This window comes from Pocillopora verrucosa, chromosome 8, assembly GCF_036669915.1.
Source record: "Pocillopora verrucosa isolate sample1 chromosome 8, ASM3666991v2, whole genome shotgun sequence".
NCBI classification, from domain to species: domain Eukaryota; kingdom Metazoa; phylum Cnidaria; class Anthozoa; order Scleractinia; family Pocilloporidae; genus Pocillopora; species Pocillopora verrucosa.
This window is the reverse complement of record NC_089319.1, coordinates 22203182-22229424: the sequence shown is the minus strand read 5'-3', so window position 1 is coordinate 22229424 and position 26243 is coordinate 22203182. Positions and strand designations below refer to the sequence as shown.

General features: G+C 37.9%; 3 protein-coding genes across 5 annotated transcripts; 1 reads left to right on the top strand and 2 right to left on the bottom strand.

Moving 5' to 3' along the window:
• Positions 1 to 588: 588 nt before the first annotated feature.
• On the bottom strand, positions 589 to 6765 carry LOC131778354 (astacin-like metalloprotease toxin 1). 2 transcript variants are annotated; one of them, XM_059094774.2, is made up of 10 exons: positions 6665 to 6765; positions 6290 to 6441; positions 5296 to 5355; positions 5009 to 5221; positions 4415 to 4532; positions 3205 to 3389; positions 2590 to 2808; positions 1855 to 2028; positions 1567 to 1740; positions 589 to 981 (listed from the first exon to the last, which is right to left on the bottom strand). In XM_059094774.2, exons 2-10 carry the CDS (start codon positions 6369 to 6371, stop codon positions 971 to 973), a joined length of 1236 nt encoding a protein of 411 aa, XP_058950757.1. In that variant the 5' UTR covers positions 6372 to 6441; positions 6665 to 6765; the 3' UTR covers positions 589 to 970. The 2 variants fall into 2 exon arrangements, with proteins under 2 accessions (XP_058950757.1, XP_066027438.1); XM_066171341.1 differs by lacking the exon at positions 1567 to 1740.
• A 941-nt stretch (positions 6766 to 7706) lies between these two features.
• On the bottom strand, positions 7707 to 24057 carry LOC131778350 (protein CLEC16A). 2 transcript variants are annotated; one of them, XM_059094767.2, is made up of 26 exons: positions 23880 to 24057; positions 23492 to 23620; positions 22312 to 22442; positions 21642 to 21709; positions 20897 to 20977; positions 20453 to 20558; positions 19779 to 19902; positions 18897 to 19083; positions 18403 to 18450; positions 18186 to 18302; positions 17354 to 17543; positions 16435 to 16509; positions 15065 to 15226; positions 14612 to 14655; positions 14404 to 14441; positions 13629 to 13729; positions 13299 to 13345; positions 12712 to 12781; positions 12284 to 12405; positions 11653 to 11697; positions 11168 to 11218; positions 10629 to 10757; positions 10022 to 10142; positions 9871 to 9913; positions 9536 to 9644; positions 7707 to 9185 (listed from the first exon to the last, which is right to left on the bottom strand). In XM_059094767.2, exons 1-26 carry the CDS (start codon positions 23954 to 23956, stop codon positions 8211 to 8213), a joined length of 3390 nt encoding a protein of 1129 aa, XP_058950750.2. In that variant the 5' UTR covers positions 23957 to 24057; the 3' UTR covers positions 7707 to 8210. The 2 variants fall into 2 exon arrangements, with proteins under 2 accessions (XP_058950750.2, XP_066027404.1); XM_066171307.1 differs by lacking the exon at positions 16435 to 16509.
• A 77-nt stretch (positions 24058 to 24134) lies between these two features.
• Positions 24135 to 26094, top strand: LOC131778325 (mediator of RNA polymerase II transcription subunit 11). Its single transcript, XM_059094739.2, has 4 exons — positions 24135 to 24273; positions 24393 to 24506; positions 25287 to 25379; positions 25766 to 26094. The coding sequence occupies exons 1-4, from the start codon at positions 24226 to 24228 to the stop codon at positions 25859 to 25861; spliced, it is 351 nt and encodes a 116-aa protein (XP_058950722.1). The 5' UTR covers positions 24135 to 24225; the 3' UTR covers positions 25862 to 26094.
• Positions 26095 to 26243: the final 149 nt, after the last annotated feature.

The window sequence follows — 26243 nt, the reverse complement described above, 5'->3', positions numbered from 1 at the left end:
TGTTTTTTTTTTTGCTATCGGGTGACGCTTGAAGTAATTCACAAATTAGTAAAAGATTTTCTTGAATCGCGCTACTGGGGTATACTTGTTTCGTAACAGGTGCCTGCGGGTGCTTTTTGTTATTCAATTATATATCACAACTTGGAAGTCTTTTTTTAGCTGATAGGAAACAATGGACACCTATCAGTTCACGATAATTAGTCAAAGCATTTAAAGAAAATCTTCCCAAAATGCCAATGAAGAAGATGGCTGAATTATTTCTAAAACCTAAGCCTGACGCAATCGTTTCTCGCGCGGGTGAAAAAAGATAAGAAAGCACCACATAGGCGCTTTGTGTCTGGCCGATTCACACAAAACCTTTAATTTTTTTTTATTTTTTTTTCCAGTAGCAATTGGAAGGACGCCCCAAAACGGAAAAACCCTCTCTCCCTTAAATGAAAGGGATAAAATTGCACTCTATCATTCAAAAGGGGTTATCAATAAGGTTAGTATCCAAAATCATGAAATCCGAAAAATAACAAATCAACGAGAAGGAAATATACCTAAAAATTTATGTTTATTTAAAATGATGAACTTTTCACCAGTTAGAAAAAAAAAGTAAACACGTTGTGTTAAGCTCTTTATCTTATAGCAACCTCATCGCGGTTTGTCCATCCTGAGAAAATGCTTACTTAAATCATTCGAGTCTGTTGTGCTACATTTGTAATCTTCTCGGGCCATTTCTGAAAAGGGCTCTTTTGTGGTGGCTGATTGCACCCTAGGTAACAAGCTGTCGTTGGTATAATGACTAAAAGGAGTCTACTTCTTCCTAGACTGGTGGATAGGTTAGATAAAACTTTGTGTGTCTGTCTTATTTAATCCACAGTACCACGATAACTGTCATGGTTGGTTTTTCCTTAACTGGCACTCAATTGATTAAACATCAGCCATTGGTCATTTCTCTGCTTGGAAACTACCAGGTTCTTTTCCATTACCACCCACCTAAAAATAAGTTGTGAACGTCAATAACAGATTAGCCTTATCTACGATACCTTCAGCACAAACTGGCTTTTTTCCAAATTTCATTTCATTTATGTAACAGACCACAAGAAATCTGGCTTCCTAATAGCTGTGAGTTGTCCCATGTCCTCCTTTCCCCACCCCCCACCCCTTATCTCCCCCCTCCCCCCACCCCTTATCTCAACCCCTGCCCCCCCACCCCTTATCTCCCACCTCCTCCACCCCTTATCTCCCCCTCCCCCTCCCCCTTATCTCCCCCCTAGGGGATTACAAGTTGATCCAATACCAAATTCTCCCAACTAACGTCACAAGAACTGTATGGGAAACAGTAAGGAGAATTATTAATGAGATCTTGGGAATTAAACGATTAAGAGATATGATATCTCAAAACCAAAGCTAAAGTTACCACGAAAGTCATAAGAGTAATCAAAGAAAAATATTTAAAGTACCCATGAGAACTTAGAATAAACCCACAGGGCCCTGGCAAAGAAAAACAAAACGTAGATGCAACACCGGACTCAACACTCAGCTGGAAAGTACCCTACGTCTTATGGGGCTTTCACTTACATGTCTTCTTTAACTGACAGGGGCGAATTTCGACGAGATTTCCTTTGCAATACTTTCCACCATACATAGGTTTCGGGTCATCGCACTGCCGGGACCTTCTACTGTAACCCTGACCACATGTCCGAGAGCATTGACTCCAAGGACCCCACCTGCCCCAGTGGCCTTGGATTGGAGCTACATAAGAGGAAGACATTCCAACCAAAAAAATGATCATTGAAATCAATAGACTCTAAGAAGCTTTCGAAAATTATTGTCAGATTTCACCTCAGTGGAGGCTTCAAAACTCACCATAGCATTCCTTGAAAGGGCACTTTCCCTTTTGCAATTGAATTCTGTATCTCTTTGTTGCTCCCGGACACTTTTCCAGTTTCTTTGCTGAGCAGAATCTTTCTCTCTCCCTTGTGCACTTCTTGTCACAGGGTCCCCAGTTACCCCAGTTACTCCAACCACGACTTTTGTCGGCTTTCAGAAATGAAAACAACGCAATGTTATTTTTTAAAAAGGTTCAAAAACAGTTGGTGAAGTCTCTGTAGTTTTCAATCTTCATTCTTAAAAACCTGATGCTCCAAGCCAGTCTTAGGGTAAGACGTGTACCAATCAAGTAATTGTGCCATCCAATACGTCATTTTAAGTATCTATGTCACGCACCGAACATTTTGAAATATTTCATATAAATCAAGCTTTGACTTCGTCCATATTGTCATTTGTAATCCGGGTTTATTACACCCATTTTGAAATCACTGGTGATCCTAGCAATCTGATTAGTTCTCAGCGATGTGATTTAATCACGAATTGCATAATTTTTTTTTCTGCAAATCGCATCCATTTCCCAACCAATGAGGAAGCAACACTAAAAGAGTAATCTATGCAAATTTTATAACATCTGTAGTGATTATTTGTATTTGTGTGATTAAATTGTGATATTTCAAAATAGATGTGATGTAAAGGTAATTGAACTTTGTGTCGTGTATTTTTGGTTTGCAAATGTACTTGGGATTTCTTATTTTTCTTGAAGTCACTCACATTTACAGTCGTATACATTGTTAAGTTGTATTACATCTGTTGGGCTCAGTTCAGCGATTTGACCGAACTGTAGTGTCGGATCCTTTACAGACAACATGGTTGGTCTCTTGTTTTTGGAAAACGCGAAGTTCCCATAATGCATAATACTCGAAAAGTCGTAAGAGCCACCATAGAAATCCATATCCTTTGGTTTGTAGCGGTTAAAATTATGTTCTTGCCCTGGAAAAAAATAAACGATAAAAAGTGAATTTCCTATTTCTCTCGTCCCTTTGCACGAGCGTAAACACTATTGTCCTGCATCCTATTGGCATCTGGGAGTCTCTGCTACAACTGCCTTGTATAACTATTTGGTATTGTTATTAATATTATTATTATTATTGCTACTACTATTAGTATTATCCTATCAATAGCAATTTTCGTATTGTCTGCAACACATTTCATACAGATTTTAAATCTGAGCATTTGGTGCCACTCCAGAGAGTACGGGTAACTTCTTGTCCATAATGTTACTTTTCTCGGGATCTTTCCCCCTAGCATCGCACGGGTATTATAAAGTAGAATTACCAACAAGTCACTTCTGGGAGTGAAAGGATCAAACCAATCATAGATACATACCCTTCTGGATGTTCTCCCAGAGCACTTCAAGAAAGTCATCTCTGTCTGACCTGGACTGTTCGTGCCAGAAGCCAAGCGCGTGCAGCAACTCGTGCATAATAATCCCCTTATGGTTACATCCTATACCGATGGACAGCTCCTGCGCTCCGGGTGAGGCATATTGACGGCCAACTGGTGAAAAGCAACTGACAGACAGGATGCAAGCGTCATGCAACCGAATGTTTTGGCTCATAACAACGTAAACAGCATTCAAACAAGCGAGTTATCCTTCACAGATGTTCTTTTAACGAGTTTCTGTGGACAGTATACGGGGGAAACGCGACACGTTTTTGTAAAGCAAATGCGCATGCCCTAAAGTGACGTAACAGTGTTTGGCTTCTTGAGGAAGGAGTTAGTAGAAAGGACTCCCGTGCTACTCTTTGAAGAACGAAAACTTTTCTAAGAGAATAACTGAACGGTGTTTCTGACATAATGTGTACCAGAGACCACGAAGTTTTGAAGTGTGTGTTTCAGTAGTTGAATGAGAGAGCTAGTTTCTGTATGTGGTGTCTAGCATCTAAGTTGAGATTCGTGGATTAAAGTGTTCAAAATAGTCTGGTGTCGACTGAAAGATATTTTGTTCCATTTTGCTTTCGTAAAAAACTCCACCATTGGACATTCTAATCTTGAGTTTCTGCTTCAGCAATTATCTATGACAAGGTTTGTTAATGTATACGGCAAACGAGTCGTCTTTGGTAGAACGTTTCTGAAAGTTTGCTTCTTCGGAATTCAGAAAAAATGAAAACACAGTTACGATCTTTTTTATATTTTCGTCAAAAGTCTTGCGTAATTTTCAGTGTTAGGCCCAACAATGAAGCCCAAAGGCAAGACTAGGTATTAAAAAAAAATAAAAAATTACGAGTTCTATGAAACCATAGCTGGGACGGTAACTAGAACGGTAGTTTAGACAAGTTTCAACTTGAATTCAAAGCTGCATTCACAGGCATGTTCTTCTTAAGGGGGGGAAATGATCTTAAACTGCCAGAAACGGTAAATGCATCACGCAACTGGCCAAATTTTTAGGAGAAATGAAAGCCCGTTTACGCCGGCGTTGTAGTCGTGACATGTAGGACTCCTCAAATATTTATGGCACAAAAAATATCTTGCTATGGACCAGGTGAATTGAGAATGACTGAGTCTCTTTCCTAATATTCTCTAATGGTCTACTTACCCGCTTTTATTAACAAAACGTATCCAGTTATCGTCATCTTTGTCCCTCATCCTGAATCGAATGCACGATTTTGACTGAATTTCGCCTAGGGCCGCCCTAATATTGTTATAACCATCTTCTGTTTGGGTTAAGAAAAAAAAGGATGTGGTTTGTGTTTTTTCAAACGAATTTCACAATCGCTTTCAGGCCAGCATTCCTCATCTCTCCTTTTAATCCTTTCCCTCCCAAAGTCGGAAAATAGATTCTCCTCGCTATTGCCCTACATCTCTTTGTTACAAATTGTTCTCATGCGCAAACATAACAATGTCTTTTTACTGATAAAAGGGGATAATTTTCTAAAGATATTATGGTGTCATGTCGGTATTTAACGATTAAAACTGGTTCTATCAACTCAGTTCATGCTGTGAATTGTTCACTGTAAAGAGATTCTAATGCTGACTTTTGAACTTAAGCCCTTCGTCAGAGGGAATAAGTTTTGATCTGTAGGGGGAGTAAAAACGTTATAAGTTTGTTGTTATAACTTTTATCACCGCCAACGATTTCTCCCCTTTTACCTCATTTGGCCCGGTTCTTAAGTCATTTGTGATAACTTACTTGCCGATACCGCTAGCTCAAGAGGTACCTCCTTAGTCACCCATAGATGTCGCCGGGAACTGATGGCCTTGCGCTTGGTAAGCACACTGTCTACATCAACATCTGCATTATCTTTAGAGTTCTGATTCTTGGTGTCCACGCCCGCTCTGTCACTTTTAGTCAACTCTATGTCAGCCTCGAAAATGTTTTTGACTTTCTTATCAACGTGGTCCTCTGAGTGGATGTGGAACAAATGATATTAAACATTTTGTTTACACCAAAGCTGGATCAGAGAAACACAGTCTTACCTTCGTTTGCTTCTTCGATCTGATCTAAAATCGTGTTTTTTTTGAGGCCATCAGGGTTATCTAAAATGAGGATTAAAGATGGAAAATTTAGGAGTGTAATCCTAAGCCTATAAGCCCATGCGTGAAGGAAGGTCGTGCGCGCCCTTGGGAATTTTTCGCACGGGTGAACGAAGGTTGCACACGCGTCAATAAAGGTTGCACACGTGTCAACACGCAAAGGTCGCACACATGTGAGCTGAGGTTGCGCACTTTTCAATAGGCCCCAGTTGTTCGAAGATCGGATAACGCTATCCACTGGATAAATCTCTATCCGGTGGGGAACGCTATACTTATAGCGATTTATCCGTTGGATAGTTTTATCCGCCCTTCATACAACTGGACTCGGTAGTCTAGGAGAATAGGGCAGTGCGCATGCGAACAAGAGCCAATCAGCTTACCTGATAGGCTGTCAAATGGGGTAAGTTACAAACAGTCACATTCGTCGTTTCAGATGATTCACACAAATAGCTGAAAGTTGGCGCATGCGCCCCTGAGCCTAACAAGGTAACCTGTTCGGGAGAATCCTTTAATGAAAAAGCAAAAGGCAGTTTCCCTATAAACTTTCTACAAACCTACCTATAACACTTACATAATTTTAAGATCAATAGTTGTGTCGCATTATGCAAATCTATTGAAATAGACTAGAAACTGAGAGCTGAAGTTCTCTCGTTCATGAAAATCACCCGGCCTTTATTTTGAAGCGTGAAGCAAAGAATTAATCAAGTAACGGTCAATATACTGAAAGAACCTCAACCCTACTCATGTGCCACATTTAATAAAAAATTATAATATTTAAAACTTTTCAAGAAAAAATTTTTCATTCCTTTATTTCCTTGTACGGTTTAAAAGAACTGGTACCACATGCCGACCCGGAAAATACGATGAACAAAGAATTTATTACGCTCTATCAATACGAAGAGTAATCATGTTTACCTAAACAATTTGGGCTATTTACCGTTTTCGTTAACAGCTATCTTCCATGGTTTCGGACTGGTTACCTCCAAGCAGAAAGCGAGGCACAAGAAAAATAAAAACATCTCACATGGAAGGTAATCGTTGGGCTGTTTCCACGGAGAATTCGTGAACTAAATCAGTGGCTGTTGTAACCTATAAGGTATGAAACGTATGGGGTGAAACGAAAAGTCACTGCCTCACAAGGTTTTAAAGTACAATTCCGACATGCTAACTATCTAAAAACTTGGTCGTTTTGTTTTAGTTTCAAGTTACTGTTACACTCCATTTCAAAAAAAATTTTCATTTCGACTAAAGAGACAAAAAATAAAAACAGGTACGAAAATAAAATGAAAAAAAATAAATATGATCTACTTACGCTAAATATTCAAGAGGGACAGTCTGTCCAAACTAACACTTCAACTCTCGACTGAACATTCTCTCCTCGTCAACTTAACTTCATGGAAGCTTTAATTCTTAATTGAATTTTCTCTGTCAAATTTCATTACTTTCCTGCTGTTTTTTAGCCAGGTATTTTGAATTAAACATGGACTGTGACCTTTAAGTTCGTAATCGCTCAACCGTTTAAGGCAAGGAAGGTGGTTTAGTAGAGGAAGCGCCATTGTAATTGTCTCTTTGACACCTACGGCTACTGCTTGCTATTTTAAAAGCTTCACATTATTACTTATTACCAATTAGAGGGATGATCATATTTAGAAAATATATAGAGGTTATTTATAAAAAAAATTTTTAGTAAAGCCTAACTTACCAGTTACCACCATAACTAAAATATGCTGCCTTTTAACCTTGTTAATTCTCTAAAATGCAACCTTTCTGACAGGAACGTAAATTGCCACAGGTGAGGAAAGTTAGCTTCCAGGATATTTTTTCCAGGATATTTTTTTTCAGTAGATAACGCGTCTTGTAATTTTTAGAAATTTCCTGGATCTGATGAGAAATATTATAATGTCTAGAAACTTTAAGGATATCTATGTAAAAATATATCGTTTCTTACCTGAGCTTTGAATTTTCCTGGCTTGTTTAACGAAACAAAACTAGAAAAAAATCCATTTCCACGAGAATAATACATTCCTTATCACTTAGAGCCGGTAATTTTCCAAATCGGAAAATAAAATACTAATAAAAAGGAATTTGTCGAAAACTTTTTGGAAACAAGTATTTTGATTTTCGGTTTTGTTTTTTTGAAGATTTCCTTACGGATAATTGACACGATTTCAAGTAATATTTGTGGAAAGGCCTAGAAGATAAATGATCAAACATTTCTGCATACAACTTGCTTCTGTTTTGTCAAGAAAAAAGAGGAAAAGGTGGCTGATTACGAGTTAACGTAACCAAATAAGAAAGTGAAGGGGGGGGTGGGTGGAGGCAAGAACCCGCTTTAAAAGTAATCATCCTTTTGCGAAGCGATGCTGTACAATTTTTAATTAGAATATCAAAACCATTTCACTAAAATCTGTTATTTGTAAGACACGCTTAATTTAGTCCTTCATTAGCCTCTCCTCACTGTCATTGTATAATTTGAATCAGTCATTTAGGAGAGTCGAGTTTTAGGACAGGTTGACTGATCTGTAGTGACAAAGCCCTCCAATATAACGTTACTTCTTTAAACAATTATTATCTACTCACTCAGAGTTTTTGTAAAATCAAAGCAAGTAATGCTATCTTCCTGATAAAAGAATAATTTCACATTTAATAAAATCTATTCTAATTCTTTTAAATATGGGCCAATTTCATCTCGTCTCAGTTTTCCAATAAGGAGTATTTTCATCCTTTGCATTAAGTCTTAAATATCAGTGTCATTACCTAATTTCAGGTCCTTTTACTGTTCGTAAGCAGTTACTTTCATTTAATCATTACTACAGATAATTCATTGTGAATCATTTTTCAAACAAGTCAAAAAGTATTCATCTTTTTCGTTGTCTTCCTTTTCCCTTCTGTGCACTTCTTCTGTTCCCAGTCCTTTTCAGTTTTCTTTCGACCGGTTTATGGACGGTTGCCGCCGGTGAGTCATACTGACCACTGAAAAATATTGCGGGCTCAGACATTGAATTCTGAGTATTTACCTTTGCTAAGCTATCCTCTTCCTCCAGCGTGATTGGTTGAGAGCGCCTATCCCCACGGGGGGTGGCAGGGGCCGATAGTGATACTGGATTTCTCCAGGCAGTTAAAAGCCGTAGATTTTCTGCAGACTGTGAGCGTGACAGGTTTCCTACAGGCGAGGAATTGCCGGTAGAGCAATTTTCTTGAACAGATTGAAGAACAGAGTTGGTAAGTTCCATTTCTATGGCTTCTGCTGCCTCTTCCACCGAAATGGTCCGAGCTACAGTCGTTTTGTTGGGCGGAGGTGACTGTTCGAGTACGCTCGCTAACGCCTCAGCCTGAGAAGTTGTTCGTCGTCCTGTGCCGTGGACTGGTGACAAACACTGTTCGGGCGTAGGCATGGCTGCAGGAAAAGAAGCATGAGCGCCATCCTGTGACATATCACCTATCGACTGCGCATGCGTTTGAGGTTGCTCGGGTCCGTCAACACCCTCATTCGCGGACTCGTTTGTTTGAGAATCTGTCGGGGATTCGAGTTGTCCTGGGCCTAAATTAACATAAGCCGGAGGTGTAATGGAATAATAGTGTGACGGGGGAGAGGCCATAGCTGGCAGTTCTAACAGCTGAGCTATGCAGTGCAGTTTATGCTGTCTAAGCATCGTTCGCCGCCTCTGGAGGCGCTGCTTAGCCGACATGCAACGGATATAATCATCAAAGATGAATTTGGCAGACAAGATGGGACGAGAGCGGACCTTGGTAAGGCTGCGGGCAGAGCTGGGCTGGTGTATGGTGATGAATAAAGAGCGACTGTCTTCCTTATCGGGAGCTGTCTCTACATCCTAAAACCCAAAATAAAAACCGTGTTACTATGACGAAAGCATAAAAGAAAGAAAGCTCGTTGTTCTGCTTTATGGGTGCCTTGCCGTGCAGGGGACAGTCGCAAAGCAACACAACCTCTAAGGGCTACTGGGGTTTTGAACTGCTGGATTTTATTTACACTTTCATTCGCTCCCAAATCTGCCCACAGAGTATCCAGAATATCGTAAAGGAAAGGTGCAAGAGGGATATATTTCTCAATACAAATCAATGAAGCTCAAAACCACCCAGCAGTCCCTAAATTGGAGATGCGCACTAAGACAGTCATTGATAAAAGATAGCGAAAGGATACAAAACAAACCAACTCCCCTACCTGAAGTCTGGCGACAAACTTGACCACACCCCACCCTAACTTGGTGGTGTCTGGTTCAACCAGTATAAACTGAGCCTCGTCTATCACAAGGAAACGGCGCTGCTGCTGCCTGCAAAACATTGAAACAAAAATCATATTACTATGATCGGGCTTTTGGGGTAAAGAAGTAACGCGAGTGTCTCGTGTTTTTCCAACAATAGAATACAAAGAAATGGCCACGATCCTTTGATCCAGAGTCAAGTACACGCGCGCACAGATCATTAGGCCACCATGTCTTGCGCGAAATCTCGATTTAGGGCATTCTCCTAGTTCTAAAGCTTAAGCATGTAACTTACTTGTCTTCTGTCTTCACTGTACAAGCGATCAGGTCACTGTTATCTAAAGATCGAAAAGAAGAACATTTAGATGCTTCCCACAACTTTTTTACAGTTTTGATCGGCGCATAACAAAGTGACAATCATATAACCCTACTTCAGTGTGACTCACTTAAATCCAGGACGTCTTCCAAATGGACAGAGTTTTCAACTTTTGATAGAGGTAGTTGCTCTTCTTTCTTCCCCAGCAATGCTAAGCAAAGGTCTCTCATGAGCAGAAACACTCGAATTGCCTGTAAAAATATTGAAGCTGCTTTCAAACTTGAAAAATATCAGGCTTATGAGGATATGACTTCTTTGAGTAAATTAATGCTTCGCGTAAGAACAAAACACAATAATAACTTCTATTGAATTTCAATGACACAAACCACTCCTTACCATTGTCACGAAAAGTTTTCCCCATGAATTCGGTGACAAACCCCTCCTCACTCCCCACAGTTTTCACCCTTTACACCCTAACATCAGTATGCATATTCTCAATACTTTTCTCTTTACATTTCTTATAAGGCTGACAAGGAGAATTTGTGTAACAATCTGGAACATCTTTAGTTGGTGATCATTTCCTTTACTCTCGTGACCTTTACGTCTGTTTCTGGGGGGATATTGTGACTAGATGCTAGATGCTAGTCACTCTTAGGAGTCAAACTGAGGGTCAACAGTTCACATGAGGCAGGAGGCACAAACGTCACCGAAAACAGTTCAAGATAAAAAGAACTCACCCTCCGAGTGTGTTCCACTTCTCCACACGGCAGGCGCTTGTAAAACTCAATTCCGGTCAGCGGTGTTCCCGTAATAGGAAGGAGTAGCGTAGCATCCATCATCAAGTGTTGCACGTTGGGAGGCTTTACCTAGTTGAGGAAAGTAATTGAACTTATTCATGGCTCCCACGATTGTACGTCATGTCGAGTAGACTTGCTATAACAACTAGAGACTACAGCTTTATAGACGGTCCCAAGCTTACTCACTATCCCAACATTTTCAGGGATGAATTTAGAGAAAATCTGCGTAAAAAGCAGAGGGATTTGTGAATGTGAGTTTCAAATCTCTCCACTTGGTAAAGCGCTTCTCTAAAAAGAGGCAACGAAACCAAAATGAGAATGTAGCCTCAGAGGACGAAAACTTCCACTGAATTAGCCGGGATTGTATCGAATTATTCCCACCTTTGCAATTCTTGCCATTACCTAGTCCTCTGGCCAAAATAATACTGTAATTTTCAGATAACAAAATTACAAGTTAACTATCAACTTCGAAGCCACACCTTTGTTTGCCGGTACTCGTCCTCAAACATGTCCAAGAAAATTTCATCTTCCTGTAAGATAGATCAGAAGTGTTAAGCGTGGGAAAATAATGTTTCTCGGCGATGGAGTATCGTAAATCCAAAACCAAAGTTATCTCAATGAGGCAATCAGAAGAATGGAAAATACCTTGAAGAGCCAATAAGAACTCAAAGTAAAAATTAGCAAACAGCCTAAAGCGCGGGAAAAGCGCGGGAAAAACGCGGGAGACCAAGTCGTGACTGGTTTTAGTTTTACATCTAATTGTTTGAGAGAGTGGCGCAAGTTTTCTGGACCAATCACAGAGCGTAGTAAAGCTAAACCAACTCATCCCTGATAACTATCGACACGATTGAAAACTGCTCTATTACCGAGAAAGTGCACAAAATAACAGTTGAACAGCAAAGTAAGGCCTTCGCAAAAGGCCTTCGCAAACATCGAAGACCATAACTGCCATGTGATGTTGTACCTTATAATAGTGCCGCAACTGTAACGTACTGGCCTCGCGAACATTCTGAAAAGTAAATAAAGGAAGATTGATTCTTCCCTGTCTAGGTATTATTCTGAGATATTTTTTTCACTAAGGTGGCATTTTTTTCCGTGTAAACCCACAAATCTGGGTCTAAGAGAATTGAAAGACTCCAGCCAGTCTAAATATTCAAAGCACTCGGAATTAACCCGATGAGAAATTCAGTATTTGAATTCCGACAGACTTAATCAAGAAAAAACCAGGTGGTAAGTATTCAAATAGTGCTTAGCGCGCGAAACATAAGTGAAATTACTACTCTGAAAAGAAAATATGCAACTGGGGCTTGAGGCAGGAAAACATCAGAGTTCGGCGCGGATTTCAACTGATGTTTGATGCGGGGAACATGCAACTGGCGGTCAGCGCGGACAGCATGTAACGAATACTTAGTGTGGGGAAAAAAGCCTCCAACGTCTGGCATAGGGTGGGTGGTTCAACTGGTTGGAGCACTTTTCAAGAACTTTTCAAGAAACTCCTATGTGGCTTCAAGAGAAGACAAAAATCTAACTACGGTGTAAACCCGTTTAAAGAAATCATTCTTATTCGTCTGACATGTGTCGTCAGAGGTTCTTACCTCGATCAGAGCCAAGTGTCTATCGCTAAGGTAGCTCCACTTTGATTCATCCACTGTATACATAATCAGCTCCTTCAGCAGTATAATGGCGATCTCTAATGTTACTACGCGCACTTGACTCCCTACAAAATAAATACATTCAAGTACAAACCGATGATCAGTGAGATTTTATGTCTTTGATTCTTTCACCGAAAAGTAATTTTCAAGTTTACCTTAGTATTACTGAGACGATAGATTAAAAAAACAACAATTCTCATACCTTCTACATCGAAAACCAGGCAAAAGAACCAACAAAAACATCATAATCACGGTTTAAGACGAAAGAGTGAAGAACTCAACAGAAACAGAGTACCAAATACGGAAATAGATTGGGACTTCTAAAAGTTTATTTAACACGCTCGTGCAAAAAATTGAAAGTTCTGACTCACCATTTCGATAGCCGAGTTCCAACATTCTAATGAGGCTTTCTACAAGTTGCTCGTTATAAGGAACTTTGCTCTAAGAAAAAAAAAAACAGAAAAATCCACTTACTATACGCTACAAAACTGTGGTGGCGAATCATTCCCATAAAGAATGTGGGAACATGATTGTGGGATTGAAAAAAAAAAACTACTCAAGCGCAGTCTCAGGTTGAATCAGTACAACAAATTGACCAAAACTGAGTGACAAAAGCAATTCGAAATTGCCTTGGCTTCGGCTTCGCTTTACTTCGCTCTGTGATTGGTCAAGAAAAATCACACCACGCTCTCGACCAATCAGACGCAAGACCTAAGTCAATCGTGATTTTCCCGCGCTTCCGGCAGTTTTTATCATGCGTTCTCATTGGCTCCTCATTGTATATTCCTTTCATTTGATTGGCCACTGTGACTACTCTGCTTTTGGTCTTACGACCCTAAATCGAGAAGCGCTCTATCACTTTCACTTCTGAGGTTGACTTCCACTCAGGTTGTCAAAAGGGACTATTATTATGCCAACGAATCCACAAAACGATACAACTGATTATAACACCACAAACCTCAGCTGTGGAGAGTCCTGCTGATTCAAGTAAGTTGCTATCCACACCTGAAGAAACGAAGACGACGTTAGAACAAGTCTGCTACACAATTGTAAGAATTTAGCTAAATAAAACAACTATAAGCATAATAAAACTCAGAATGATTTGTTCCCTTATATCTGTTCTCTCTCTGCAAAGACTCCTCGTTCCTTCTATCGCCTAATCGGGATACAGGTGTGTTAACGAAGGGAGGGGGTGGGGAAATTTTTTTGTTGTTGTTTCCTTGACCCTAACCCTAACCCATGCGCAGGAAACAGATTCTCGAAGGGTTAGGGAAAAAAGATAACTCACCCTTATTACCAATAGCTGCATACAGCAAACAAATTGCAAACAGTGCCTCCTCGTCGTTATCACTGCAGTCTAAACTTTCTTCGATTGCTTCAAGAAACATCCTAAACATCGGAAATAATAACTAATTATCCAACAACCCTTTTATACGCAGCGTTAACGCTGCAACCCCGATAGCTAATATCACCACAACAGGTGTTCAGAACAAAATTCTGACACATTTCCTAATGCCTAGAACCAGTCTAGTAATGTTGGAAATTTTGCGTGGTTGAATTCAGTTGAGGCGAGATTGACCGAGACAGTTGGTAATGGGTACTTACCTTATTGAGTAGGTAGATCATGTAAAAAAGGACTTAGAGGGGTCTTCCGGCTGGTCTCGTGTGTAATGCATTTCACAACTCGACAATATTCATTGAAATAATATACATGAAAAATTTTCGCATTTCTCGTTGGCTGAAAACGTGTGCATTTTTCATGTAACACAAGTGCAAATTACAACTAGCGCGCCCAAGCTGTCAAAATTTCGTTTGGCATGACTTTCTGTGATGCTTTTTTCATGTGGATTATACATAAGTAATAACATGATTTTTCGTAAATAAAATGTAAATGACCGCTTGCACATTTTTCAAAGACTACAAATTGCACTCTCCCTACGGGCTCGTACAATTTTGTTGTCTTTGCAAAATTTACACGTGCTTATTAACACCAAATCGCTCTCGAAATCATGCTATTACTTCTACTAAAACACAGGGTAGTTGAACACAAGAGGTTTTTGTACCTGTCAGGCTGGAATTCCTTGGGTCTTTGAATGACACTCTGAAATGGGACAAAGACAATAGCATAGAAAATGTGAGGTTTCATTCAATCACACTGAAAATGAGATGCCAAAAGCTACATCGTTAGAGTCCTTTTTCAGAAGTTAAACTTTGTGCGGCTTCTCTGGCTAATAAGACCACTGACATTATAATGTCGTTCTCACACCGTACCTGTACTCCGTGTGAATGATCTGTTGCAGCCACTGTATTCAAAACTAAAAATGGGGAAAACAGGAATTATCAATGTGAACTGTAAATCACTTCTTCCTCGCCAAATAAGGCAATTTTTAATGGGCTATTTTACAGTTGTGTACTTAGTTGCCAAGCCTTTGATTTGGAGTGAGGCTGGAGGTAACCTTGTTGTGATAGAGACCAGTATCTATTTAGCACAATAACATTTGAAAGGCAGCAAGGTTTGTATCAAAACAAGGTCACCCTTAGCCTCACTCCTGTTAACAGGCTCGGCAACCAAGCATGCAACTGTAAAATGGACCATTGACTTGATCACTCAATTTTTTCTGCCTTTGAGCTCCCTTCTATACATAAATTTCGAGTTCTCAACGGCCTATTGTACCATTTAACTTTGTTCTGAAAAAAGAAATCACTCTTATGCTGGAAAATTACCGTGTTCAACACGTTTCTCTGTGGTAGTTTCTTCTTTGGTGCTCTCTCCTGAAGTAGCAACCGGAGTGGAGAAACCAGATGATGAATCTGTGTCAGACTCGCTATCAGTCCCCTGTCCGAGTGGAGTCTGAAGAAGAGGAACTTGGACTGGACTTAAATCAGCTGAAATAGAAACAAAACTGATCACAATTCGTCTGGGAGATACATATGCCTGTTGAAAAACTTGGCCTCAATTTTAAGTGGATCGTTTGAAATGCGTGTCACTCTTTTACATGGCAAACCACCCTTGCTCTTTCTTCATTTATCCTCTCATTTTGTACATCCTTCTTTCCCTTACTCCAAATAACAAGCTTCTCCTTAACGTTTAGATACATTTTCCAACAGAAAGTTGTTGAACAGAATAAGTAAATCACAGAATAAATAAATTTCTCCTTGAAATTTAGATACATTTTCCAGCAGAAAGGTGTTGAACAGAGTAAATATTATCAATAAAGGGAAATCATTTTTTATCATCACTACATTCTTACAGGTGAAATTATAGCAAATGGGTGGCTGACAGTAAGGAGAACTGCTATTAAGGACTCCTAAATAAAAGAACTAATTTTGCTAATCAACAGTGACACCAGATCTTCAGAATGAAAACAAATGTTAGTTAAGATAAAATAATAGATGAAGTATTTAATTAGGAATCAATTAAAGCTTTTGGCTTTTTTTTTTTTATTTTTTTTTTGGGGGGGGGAGGGGGCAGTGGGGGAAGGGGGAATGGGGGAGTGGGGGAAGGGGGAGGGGGAGTGGGGGAAGGGGGAGGGGGGAGTGGGGGAAGGGAATGGAATGGAAGTGGAATCCTCCTTGCAAAATAATAAACCACCATGCCTATACAAGTAGGTACTCTGAGCCTTAATTCAATGAAATATGGTACTTATCAGAAAGAGCCACGATGTAGCTTTATGTAGAGAAAATTTAAATTTCACTTTTCAAAAGTTTTAAATTAACTATTAAGAACAATATCCCTGGTTATTTCAAAATCTATAAAGGCCACGCCACATGACATTCAGATATCACAAAAATGTTTTGGAAACCTTTGCTCTGCAACAGCACTTTTTCAGTGCAAAATGTTTGACAAATTCATACAGGTTAGAATTGGCCCAATGATCACACCCATAAAATAAGTCTGGATGTGCACTGGAAACTAAACATGCAAAGCAGTTTGTTGAAGAAACGAGTTACAGCATAAGTCACCTGGTGTGTCCTGGCATGCAAGCTTAACTTCATTCAAAGAGGGTTAAGTGTGGTATTTTTGAGGTAAATTACGTTTAACAGACAGGAGCATTAAGCTTATTTATTGTAACCCTGTTTGTCCTAATACCTACCATCTTTTCTAGAAGCATTTATTCTCTCCCTGCTAGAAATGAGTGCTATTTCATCACCTTGCTTTCGATTGTTGTCTGACATAAGAGGAAAATTCCAGATTAATGTATTCATTGATAGTGAAGTTGACAACACAGGGCTGCTCCTTGCAGTACCAAGTAGTGTTACTCATCTCTTAATCTAAGCATTAATTACACAACTTCCTTGCCAATTTGTACAGTTTAGTATCTTCATAAGGAGAGGGGAGAGAGCCTTTTAGAGAGGAAGGGAAATTCTCTTAAACTGCAATTTCAGAAATCCATTGTTGTCTTCTTACACCAGAGACAAAAAAGCCCCCTAGATGTTGTCAAGCAATTGTTAGATAGCACTTACAAGAAATGGGGGTTTTACTATTTAAAAAGAGAGATTTTCTAGACAATTGGGATAAATAAAAATATTATGCATGCTAAACTAATTAGTGTTAAAGAAATAGACCTATTATTATCAGTGATTAACATATGTTAGATTGATGATAATGTGAGCAATTATGCAGTTAATTGTTTAAACAACATCATCTTGTATCACACATCAAATCTTCATTTGAAAAATGCTGGTACTGTTATAATTACTGCATTATTATTATTCTGGGTCATAAGTACTGGCAAAGCACACTTTTCACATGCAATTAAGTTTTGACACTTTTATCATTAACCTAAAATACTTAAAACAAAGCTTTAAGATTATTAGGTTCTTCTCTCTACCCAGGAGTATTACTAGCAAACTGTAAGAGAAAGCTGATCAATTCCCAGTTGTAAGAAGTATGGTGGCAGTGCTCTGAGAGGTTTTGTGCTACAGAAAGTAGGGCAATCTCTAGGAGTGATGAGATTATGGCATGGCTGTAAATTGTAAAAAATGACACTTTGGTTTAAGTCAAATACATACCCTTCACATAAAACTTTGAGTTTGCCACATGCAAGGATTTTCCTCTGGACAAAGGACCCAAAGATGATGTCTTCCCAAGGAAAGAATAACCTTCTGTGTTCACTCCAAGAGCTACTAGAGATTCCTCCAGTGTTTCTTCAGGCCTCTGGAAGGTTCGTACACTTGCCGCTGAATTACTCAGAGAACAAGCCTATAAAAGGAGATTAATTTGTTTTGCAATCAGTAGTTGAACACCTTCCAGCAATAAAGGGTGAATACTGCCTTTTGAGCTTATGTTCAATTTTTTGCAGGATCAGGCTGATTCGTTTGCCAGACCAACTAAACTTGAGATGCAAAACATTGTCCACTCCTGAAATTTGTTCAGCTGATATATAAAGCATCACTTTTAAGAAATTACATGTAAAAAAACTAAATTAAAAACAAGAAAACTGACACAATTTCTCCTTACAATATCAATACAATATCAAGCAGACAAGTGATGAGAGCAAAGGAAACTATCAACTAGTCTAGAGGACTATTAGTTGATCCAATACCAAATTCCCTGAACAAGCAATGTAAGAATTGTACAGCAGACAGTAAAGAGAATTACTACTATGAAGGGTTTGTTTCAGTAGTAGCTTTTAAGGAGACACTGCCACCTAGGGGCTTCTGGTGTTCACCATTTTACATGAACCAACCATGAAGAAACAACAAATATTATGAAACCAGGTTTTCCATTCGAAAATTCAGTCTGCCAAAAATTGAATGAACAGATACCAACAAACATGAATATTGGCAACATACACTGAGAATTTTTGTGTGTCACAAACGACTATCACATATCAGACATCACCTTTTTAAGAGGTAGAGGAGAATCTTCAGGAGTGCACCCTGAGGCAACTTCATCACCATTAACAAGCACATCTACCAGACTAGAGACTAGTGGAGGGTGAGACATTATGAGAAGTATCTAGTAAAGGAACAAGAAATCAGCGCATAAAAAGTTATCAGCTTTGGTTATAAAATAAGCACTAGTGTACAATATTACAATGAACATGTTTGCTACTTACTTGAGAAAGAAGAAAAAAGGCTACCATAACACCAAGGCGAGGTGTATCCTATAAACAAGAATATGAAATTAATTTTCCAGCCTCCAATGAACTAACTTCACCAGTGGAAGATCATCAAATTTTTTTGCCTTTTTATCACTAAAAGTGAGAAGCATCTCACTTCTCCCAATAGTATCCCCCCTGAATGAAACACTAAGATTGCATCAATGAAGGAATTGATTGCAAACTCAAGAAACTCTTGATTGTTAAACAAATTCTCCTTGTAAGTAAGAAATGCATAAAAAACAGTATGGAGAACTTGCAAACTGATATTTGGGTGTAAAGGGTTAAAGCTAAATTGACCTAACATCTGAAATGAACAAGTTAGAACATGGAAATTGTTCTCAAAGGGGATATAATCTGCATTCAATTCAGAAAATATTAAATAATTAATAATTCTGGAAATATTAAATAATTATTCAGTACTTCTTTAGTGCTACTCATTCTGAACATACCTGCTCCAAATCAGGTCTTTTACGCACCAGAGAATAAATGTACAGTGGAATCAACAAACGGTTAATAAAATGCCCAGTTAACACAATATTCACATCTTGTATGTTGAGTGACAGTATGTCATGAAGGTAATGAAGATGATCCAGATGCTCTGCAACCAAGTCCTTCAGTCTGTCACATTTTAAGTGGCTAAAAATTGTAAAAATCAAATATTATTCACACTACAATTTTTGTTACTCAAAGGCTACTTACATCTGTTTACAGTATGACTAAAATTAATGGTAAGTAAAGTTGTTTAGTGTACACTCAATATAATTTCATTAGACTGGATTTCAACATATTAGTATTTTGTATTTGACATAATAATGTGTGATTCAATTGAATTTTGAGATGAGAACCTTTTGTGATGCATGTCGTGTGCCCCTACATTTTCTTTGATAGCCTGTTGTGACCAAAGTGTTCCATTGAATTTGTTGATAGGTTTGTGATGGAAGTACAGAAATATGATAGCTGATTTGGGTTGATTAATTGTGAGATTGGAGTGACAAGTGAGTAGGAGAATATAATAGTGTCTTTCAAACCAGTGTGATTGTTTGCCCTGAGATCATTTATGACATGCCCATGACCACCTAGTGCATCAACTTTACCTACTTTTCTGAGAATGTCAGGACTACAACAACATTCATTTACTACAATGTAACCATGTACTATGTTATCAGTCATCTCCGATCTTGACAAAAAAAAAATGTGTATTGAACATCCTGTATAGTAGTGCAACTTACTGGTAACACGTTCAACATCTACCAAGGCTACACTTCATGGAGATATTTTAGTAATACAGATTACACGTGATTAGTTCAACAGCTTTAAAAAAGATAACTTACTGAGACTCTTTGCGAACACAGTTGTCAAGTTCAATAGCATGATTACCAATAAACCACACCAGGTTCCAAAAATATGGATCAGCTGTTTTGTCTCGGATGAAGCCAAGCATATTCTTATCTCCAACTGCAATAAGATGCAGCAGATCAAAATAAACCAATTTTAAAAATTTTACTTCAAATGCTGCTACCTCAGACACAAATACATGAGGCTACCAACTTCTCTCAAATGCCAGTTGTGATATCTGTATTAACTCTCTATTTCATTCATCACTTAAGTTTTATGGAAAGGAGATAAAAATTAGACTAAATCTAAAACTGAATCATTACATTTGCATGAAGCACAAGGAAAGGAGAGCTCAGTGGCATGAGCAGTTGCCTCTCAACACTTCAGTCTGAATTCAGTCTCCAGCACTAGGGTCACAAAGACATTGAGTCATAGCCTGTTCTCATTCAAGCACCAGAGGCTTTCCTCTGGGTTCCCTGATGCTCAATTCAGTTAGCAGACCAAGAACCCATCCATGAGTACTGCTTCCTCCACTATATTTGATCTTACAACCTTATTTTCAATTTGCTTTTTGCGCATGCACACAATTGGAAATATAAATATTTAATTAATAACTCCCTTAAAATCATTAACTTCCTCATTCATTAAAAAAAGCAGTAGAATTGTTCACCTCTGTAAACATTGAGTGTAAGAGTCCTAACAGCTATCCTAACCATGCTTTCAGAATGGTTGAAGAACTTGATAGCTTCAGTATATAAAGGGAAATCATTCTTGTGCTAAACAACAAGACAAAAGTATATTTTACATTTATGAAGACACATTTACAGTGAATTAAAATGGTCCATGCTGATAACTTTGCAGGTAGGGTCATCTGTGACTGTGAATAATATTTCAAGCTCAAAATTGTTGAACATTGTAAAAAAAAATTAATTTGAACTTTTTTTCCATTCATTTCTTTTTTTCTAGAAATAATGGTAATACATTTGGAGCACTGGAGCAGTCAATTTGCTTTGTTGGCCTATCTTTCAAAGAAAATATAATACTTTTTCTAATTAATTTACTACTAACACTTGTTTCAGGCTTGGGAATTAAAAAGATTCAAATGATCACTTACCTCATTAAAAAAGAAGTGAACTGTATGCCTGTTAAGCTTGAGTGATAATGTCTTCAGAAATGAAATATAATATGCTAATACCTGACAAAAAAGGATGAGAAGATGGGATTATTTTGCTTATAGCTGGGATTTCCATCTTCCCATACAAAGAAACTAAGAACAGAGCTGCATATGAAAATTTTACTCAGTCTAGAAAGAAATACTAGTCTGTTGCCAGTTAAGTTGAAAAGTTGTTATCAGTGCAATGTTCTTAGTAATGTACAGAGTTCTCATTTTCACGTGGTGGCTGGTAAAATTTACCACTTGTAGTAACTGATTACAGTCTAAAAATTTGTTGGAATTCTTCAAAATTTGAAAGGTAAAAAAGGATTGTTCTGTCAGCTTGAAATGTCTTTAACCTGTTGTGCTTGAAATAGGGGAGAACACAGAATGTGGGAAGGCCCATGATCAAAAGCGAGCAGCTCACAGATCAATGCAGTCATATTCTTAGCTGATGGCCAGCTCTAAATAAAAGCCCTGAAATAGGACATTTTATTTCTATTAAATTAACAAGTGCGTTATAATTAAGTCTCTTTGGCATCTGTCATTTAGACTTTTTATTTGGAGAGTATTATTTTTTAGACCAGCCCAAGACTGCTAGAATGGAAACTACATATACAGTGTACATGCAAAACATGCATAAGTTAAGCCAAAGAAATTAATAGAACCATCTCAAGCACTGAATATTTGCTTCTGAGGATCTTACCTCTTCATCAGAAAAATCAAACTTGTGAATTATAATGGAGTTGACATGGTTATTTGATAACAAATAATCTGTTAAAAAAAAGAGAAGTGCCTCTGATATTATACACCAACAGGTACATGTAATTTATTTCAACTGCCAATATTAAATACATTATTGGAAATGGAATAACACATTGAACTGCAAAGATCAGTCAATATTTCTCTGATTCAAAAAGCACAACACAAGGCTTGTGCATCTTTTAAAACTTATCCAAATTCAAAAGTGAGAACTGTATTATTGCTTTTGAGGAAATTTCTTAAAATGGAAAAAAATCAAATCAGTTTATTTTTCAACTTGTCATATGAAAAACAAGAGGCACTATCACAGTTAGCTTTCTTTCCTAGTGCTTGGAAATAAATAAGTCATTCTTGATTCTCATTGAAGCAAAATCTGCTTCCTATATAATAAATCCTTTATTGACCAAGATTGTTCAGTCACGATGGCTGGATATTAGCCTCATTCCTTTTTTGCATTCTAGGGGACCTTAACTTTGTCTCAGTCTGCAAAAATGTAAAAAAAGGACTCGGCCAATATCCAGCCTTCTTGACCCTGCACTTGGTCTTGGTCAAAAATGCATATACCAGTATCTCATCAATAGAAAAAGAAAAGCAATAAAATTACATCTACTCACATAGAGATGTCTCGTTTCTGATGTTTTCAAACAAGATACTGAGAGTCTGCAGGAGCTGGACACAAATCTGATTGGATTTCTGACTCATCATCTTTAGAAAATATAGCAACATGCTCTTCTCCAGGAAGAAGCTAAAATCAGTCACAAACAAATGTCATAGTTATATACTATCACTAGCTTATCAGTTTATAAGCATGATCAATAACAAAGGCATGCAATCAAAGTATTTAATTCTCTAAAATTTTTCACCACCCTGGCATGCAGCTTAGCAGCTCAGGTGATAGTAGCACCAAACTAGGATTTTGAAAGTTGGAATCCTGTCAAAGCCTGAATCTTTTCAGGCTTTTTTTCCTGTAATGACTTAAATTGTTGTCCACCCACAAGAATCATTTCATTGCTTGATTTTTGTCCACAGTTCAAATTAAATTTTGAAGTTATTTGTCTCCCACACTTTATAGAGAAATTTATTTATTAATTTTTTAGGTGTTGAGGAATTTCCCAATACCTGAGCAAAACTTTCCTCTTATTTTCATTCAGACAAACATTGTACATGCATTATCAATATTTACAATATAGAACAGTTGCAGTAATTTTATTGACAAAATCATGATAACCTTGTAAGTGGCAAAATTACATTGCACTGCAGCTTTTACACTTGTATCCTGACAAAATTTTACAGAAGCTTTTCATCAATATTCAAACACTTATCATCTTTGTTAATAATTCAAAGCCAGTATATCAAGTGACAAAATTTGCAACACAGTTACAATGCACACTTGCAGTAGTTTATCATCAAAAATGCTTATCTTGTGATTAATTTGAGTCCAAAGATCAAATTTCCTTTTTTTTTTAGAATTTCTCCTTCTGCTTCAATATTAACATAAAGATTCTACCTCAAGAGGAAGCAACTGTCACATTTTCTTTAAATATTCAAACCACATTTAATACCACAAAAGGTACTACATGGTGTTGTGTTAGATACATATAATGAATATATGTTTGTTTTAGAATAGTCACCATGTTGTTTTAGATTGCCCTCCAAACCATCCAAGATATTGTGTACTCAGCTTTGCAAAATATGTATTCCTTTCCTATCAAATGTTTTTATAAAAATCATTCGAAAGCATTCAACTGCTAATATTATTATTAAATTAAATATATGAAGCTGAGAAGAACCTACTCAAACACTCTGCTGTCATTTTGGTCTCCCCATATTAAGATCTCCGCGATTGAGCGCAAAGTCTCCACAAGTAATCCTCTATTCGTCTCATTCACGGTAGAATTCTTGGTAAGAACGTAATGGAGATATCTATATAACAACCCAGAATGTTTGTATAAGTAGCTGACTGAGTATCAGCAATTATTTACAATTCAATATACATTAAATTAACAATTTCGTTATTATTCACTGTCTTCACGGAAGAAATAAACTATCATTATTACTAATCAATAATACAAACACCAAACTGGTCGTGTGTCTACTTGAATTGTTGGCAAACACTTCAAGACAGTAGGCGTACATCATAACGTTTCCCAACATCTTGCTCAGATCTACCATAACACAGTACCTTAACTGCTCAAGAGAATGAGCCTTTTTGGGTTTCCACAGCACATCAGAAATCCAGTTTTTCTGACGCTGAAACATGTCACCATCCAGCTTGCTGTTGAAAGTAAACCGTCAACAAAAAGACAAGACACACCACCACTTGCAAGGTGTTATTCAGAAAGGAAGGAAGACATGTTTGATTTTCGACCGTCCACGTCACGTGATGAAACCGCGATTGGCCAGCTGAGAATTGGATGTTCTTACACAACATATCCATTGATAATAAAAAATTGTTGTCGTTCTGAGTCCTGAATAGTTTAAGGTGATCGGTTTAGATAGCTATCACATCTCAATTTTCTAACCTAGTAATGTCTCAATCAGGAGATCGCCTAAAGCAGTTAGAGGAGATCGAAAAGGTTTGTACTGATTTAGCTTGTAAGCATCAGAATTTTCGCGCCGTCATTTAAACAGCATGCATGGTTGACTTACTTTCAAAGTGGCGCTTACGAACTGTAAATGTCATTTTTATCAATAGGATGTAGTGAAAGTAATAAGGAGTGCAGGAGAAACCTTAGAAGAACTTTCAAAAGACGCACCTTCAGAAGATCGTATCAATTCAACGGCTACGAAGTTCCTTAAGTCTTTAGAGGTAAGACTGCAAGCCAATTAATACAGTAATTAGTTAACATGGATCATTACTTTGGTTTTGCTTTACTTCGCTCTGTAATTGGCCTAAAAATCTCGTTCCACCATTCCAAACAATCAAATGCAAAACGAAAACCAATCCCAATTCTCCCGCGCTTCAAGAAGGTTGCCTGTTTTTAATTCGAGTTCTCATTGGTTTATGATGACGTTAATCTTTGTTTCGATTGGCCTTTGTGATGGCTTTAATTTAGGTCTTTTGACACCCAATTGGAAACTACTCTATTAGTTCCATGAACAGCATCATTTTTCAATATCATGGACATTGATCAGCATTGATCAAATAGTCAACTGGTATTTTGACTTGGGGGATGCGGTGGGGAGTTTTATTTGCATGGTTGCAATAGAGGTGGAGAATTTTACATGGTAGGAGAGGGGTGGGGGATTTTAACAGATGCTTGCAAATGTGTCTACACGTTCACAAATACTTTAAAGTTAATGGATGTCATTGTAAAGTCTTTAAAGGCTTGAGGCCTTCAAGGAAATCTGCCTCTCTGTCGCATATCATGACAGGAAAACAGGGCTCTCTTTACCAGTATAAACACAGAGCATGGGTGATAGGTGAGATAATTGATTTCCCTTTTATGATTCTTTTGGAATCAGGAGATGAAAAGAGACAATGTTGCTCAAAGAGATTTTATACTTGGTGGTTATAGTAACTCCTAAAGGAATCTATTTCAGTAAGGTTGCTGGAAGAACTAATTTGTTTTTGTATTTCAATAATAAGGGTGTAGAAAAAGGCCTAACTGAACAGATTGGTTACCTGACCCAAGTTGCCACCGGCCAACCACATGAAGGATCTACTTATGGAGCTGAAAAGGTAACAACTTATCAGTCTAAGTTGTTTGATAATAAAATAAATGCGCAGGATAGTAATTTTGATGCCAAAAATTTACAAGCTTTATCCTTAAATTTTTATCAACCTTTTCAGTTTTGAAATCATACTTTAGTTACTACTAAGTTCAAACTTTACTTCAACTTTGTAGCCTGCAATGTCCCAAGTTGACCAAATGTGTTTTTTAATTGAAAATTATCTTTGTTATTGCCTAAAACATTCAACTTGTTCAGTTTTTCTTTGACTCCTTGGAGCTATCAGGCCTAGCAAGCTGTTATCTCCTTTCTGTGTCATGTTTTAATTTTTGTCAGCAGTCTAACTGACATGAAGAGTCCTGTGCAGTGTGTAAGGTACTGTTTCTCTCTTTGTAGGATTTTGAGTTATTGCGCTGCAGAACAAAAGCTATTAAAGATCAGTTGGTGGAGATTCAACGTCAAGGGACACTTCAAGTATCAGACATAAATTGATATGCGTTTCTCAAGAGACTCTTTGGTCCTCTACTCTAAGTTAGCCCTTACCTTGAGGATGCAGTGGGTGCAGTGATGCCTGTAATGATCTTCAACATTGAATCAATGGAGCCTGTGAACTTCAGTCTTGACTGAATCTATAATGTTCCAGGCCCAGTTGTGTAAAAGGCGGATAACTCTATCCAATGGATAAATTGCAATCCAACGGATAAGTGATACCAAATTGTATAGCATTATTCACTGGATAGAGTTTTATCCAGTGGATACCAATAGCATTATCCAACTTTCGAACAACTGAGGCATGGATTTTAGTTGTTTTAGATATTAATTAGGGAGAAAGCAAAGGTGTTTTAAAGAGTCTAAGGAAGGGGTGCAGAATTAT

Coding starts and splice junctions, on each gene's coding strand:
- LOC131778354 (XM_059094774.2), bottom strand. CDS start 6,371: ATGTTTTTATTTTTCTTGTGCCTCGCTTTCTGCTTGGAGGTAACCAGT. Junction 3,390..4,414: donor CGTTTTGTTAATAAAAGCGG/GTAAGTAGACCA, acceptor CCTGTCTGTCAG/TTGCTTTTCACCAGTTGGCC. Junction 2,029..2,589: donor CAATGTATACGACTGTAAAT/GTGAGTGACTTC, acceptor CATTTCTGAAAG/CCGACAAAAGTCGTGGTTGG.
- LOC131778350 (XM_059094767.2), bottom strand. CDS start 23,956: ATGTTTCAGCGTCAGAAAAACTGGATTTCTGATGTGCTGTGGAAACCC. Junction 23,621..23,879: donor CATTCTCTTGAGCAGTTAAG/GTACTGTGTTAT, acceptor GTTGTTATATAG/ATATCTCCATTACGTTCTTA. Junction 11,219..11,652: donor AGTTGCGGCACTATTATAAG/GTACAACATCAC, acceptor TCTATCTTACAG/GAAGATGAAATTTTCTTGGA.
- LOC131778325 (XM_059094739.2), top strand. CDS start 24,226: ATGTCTCAATCAGGAGATCGCCTAAAGCAGTTAGAGGAGATCGAAAAG. Junction 24,507..25,286: donor AGTTCCTTAAGTCTTTAGAG/GTAAGACTGCAA, acceptor TTCAATAATAAG/GGTGTAGAAAAAGGCCTAAC. Junction 25,380..25,765: donor CTACTTATGGAGCTGAAAAG/GTAACAACTTAT, acceptor CTCTCTTTGTAG/GATTTTGAGTTATTGCGCTG.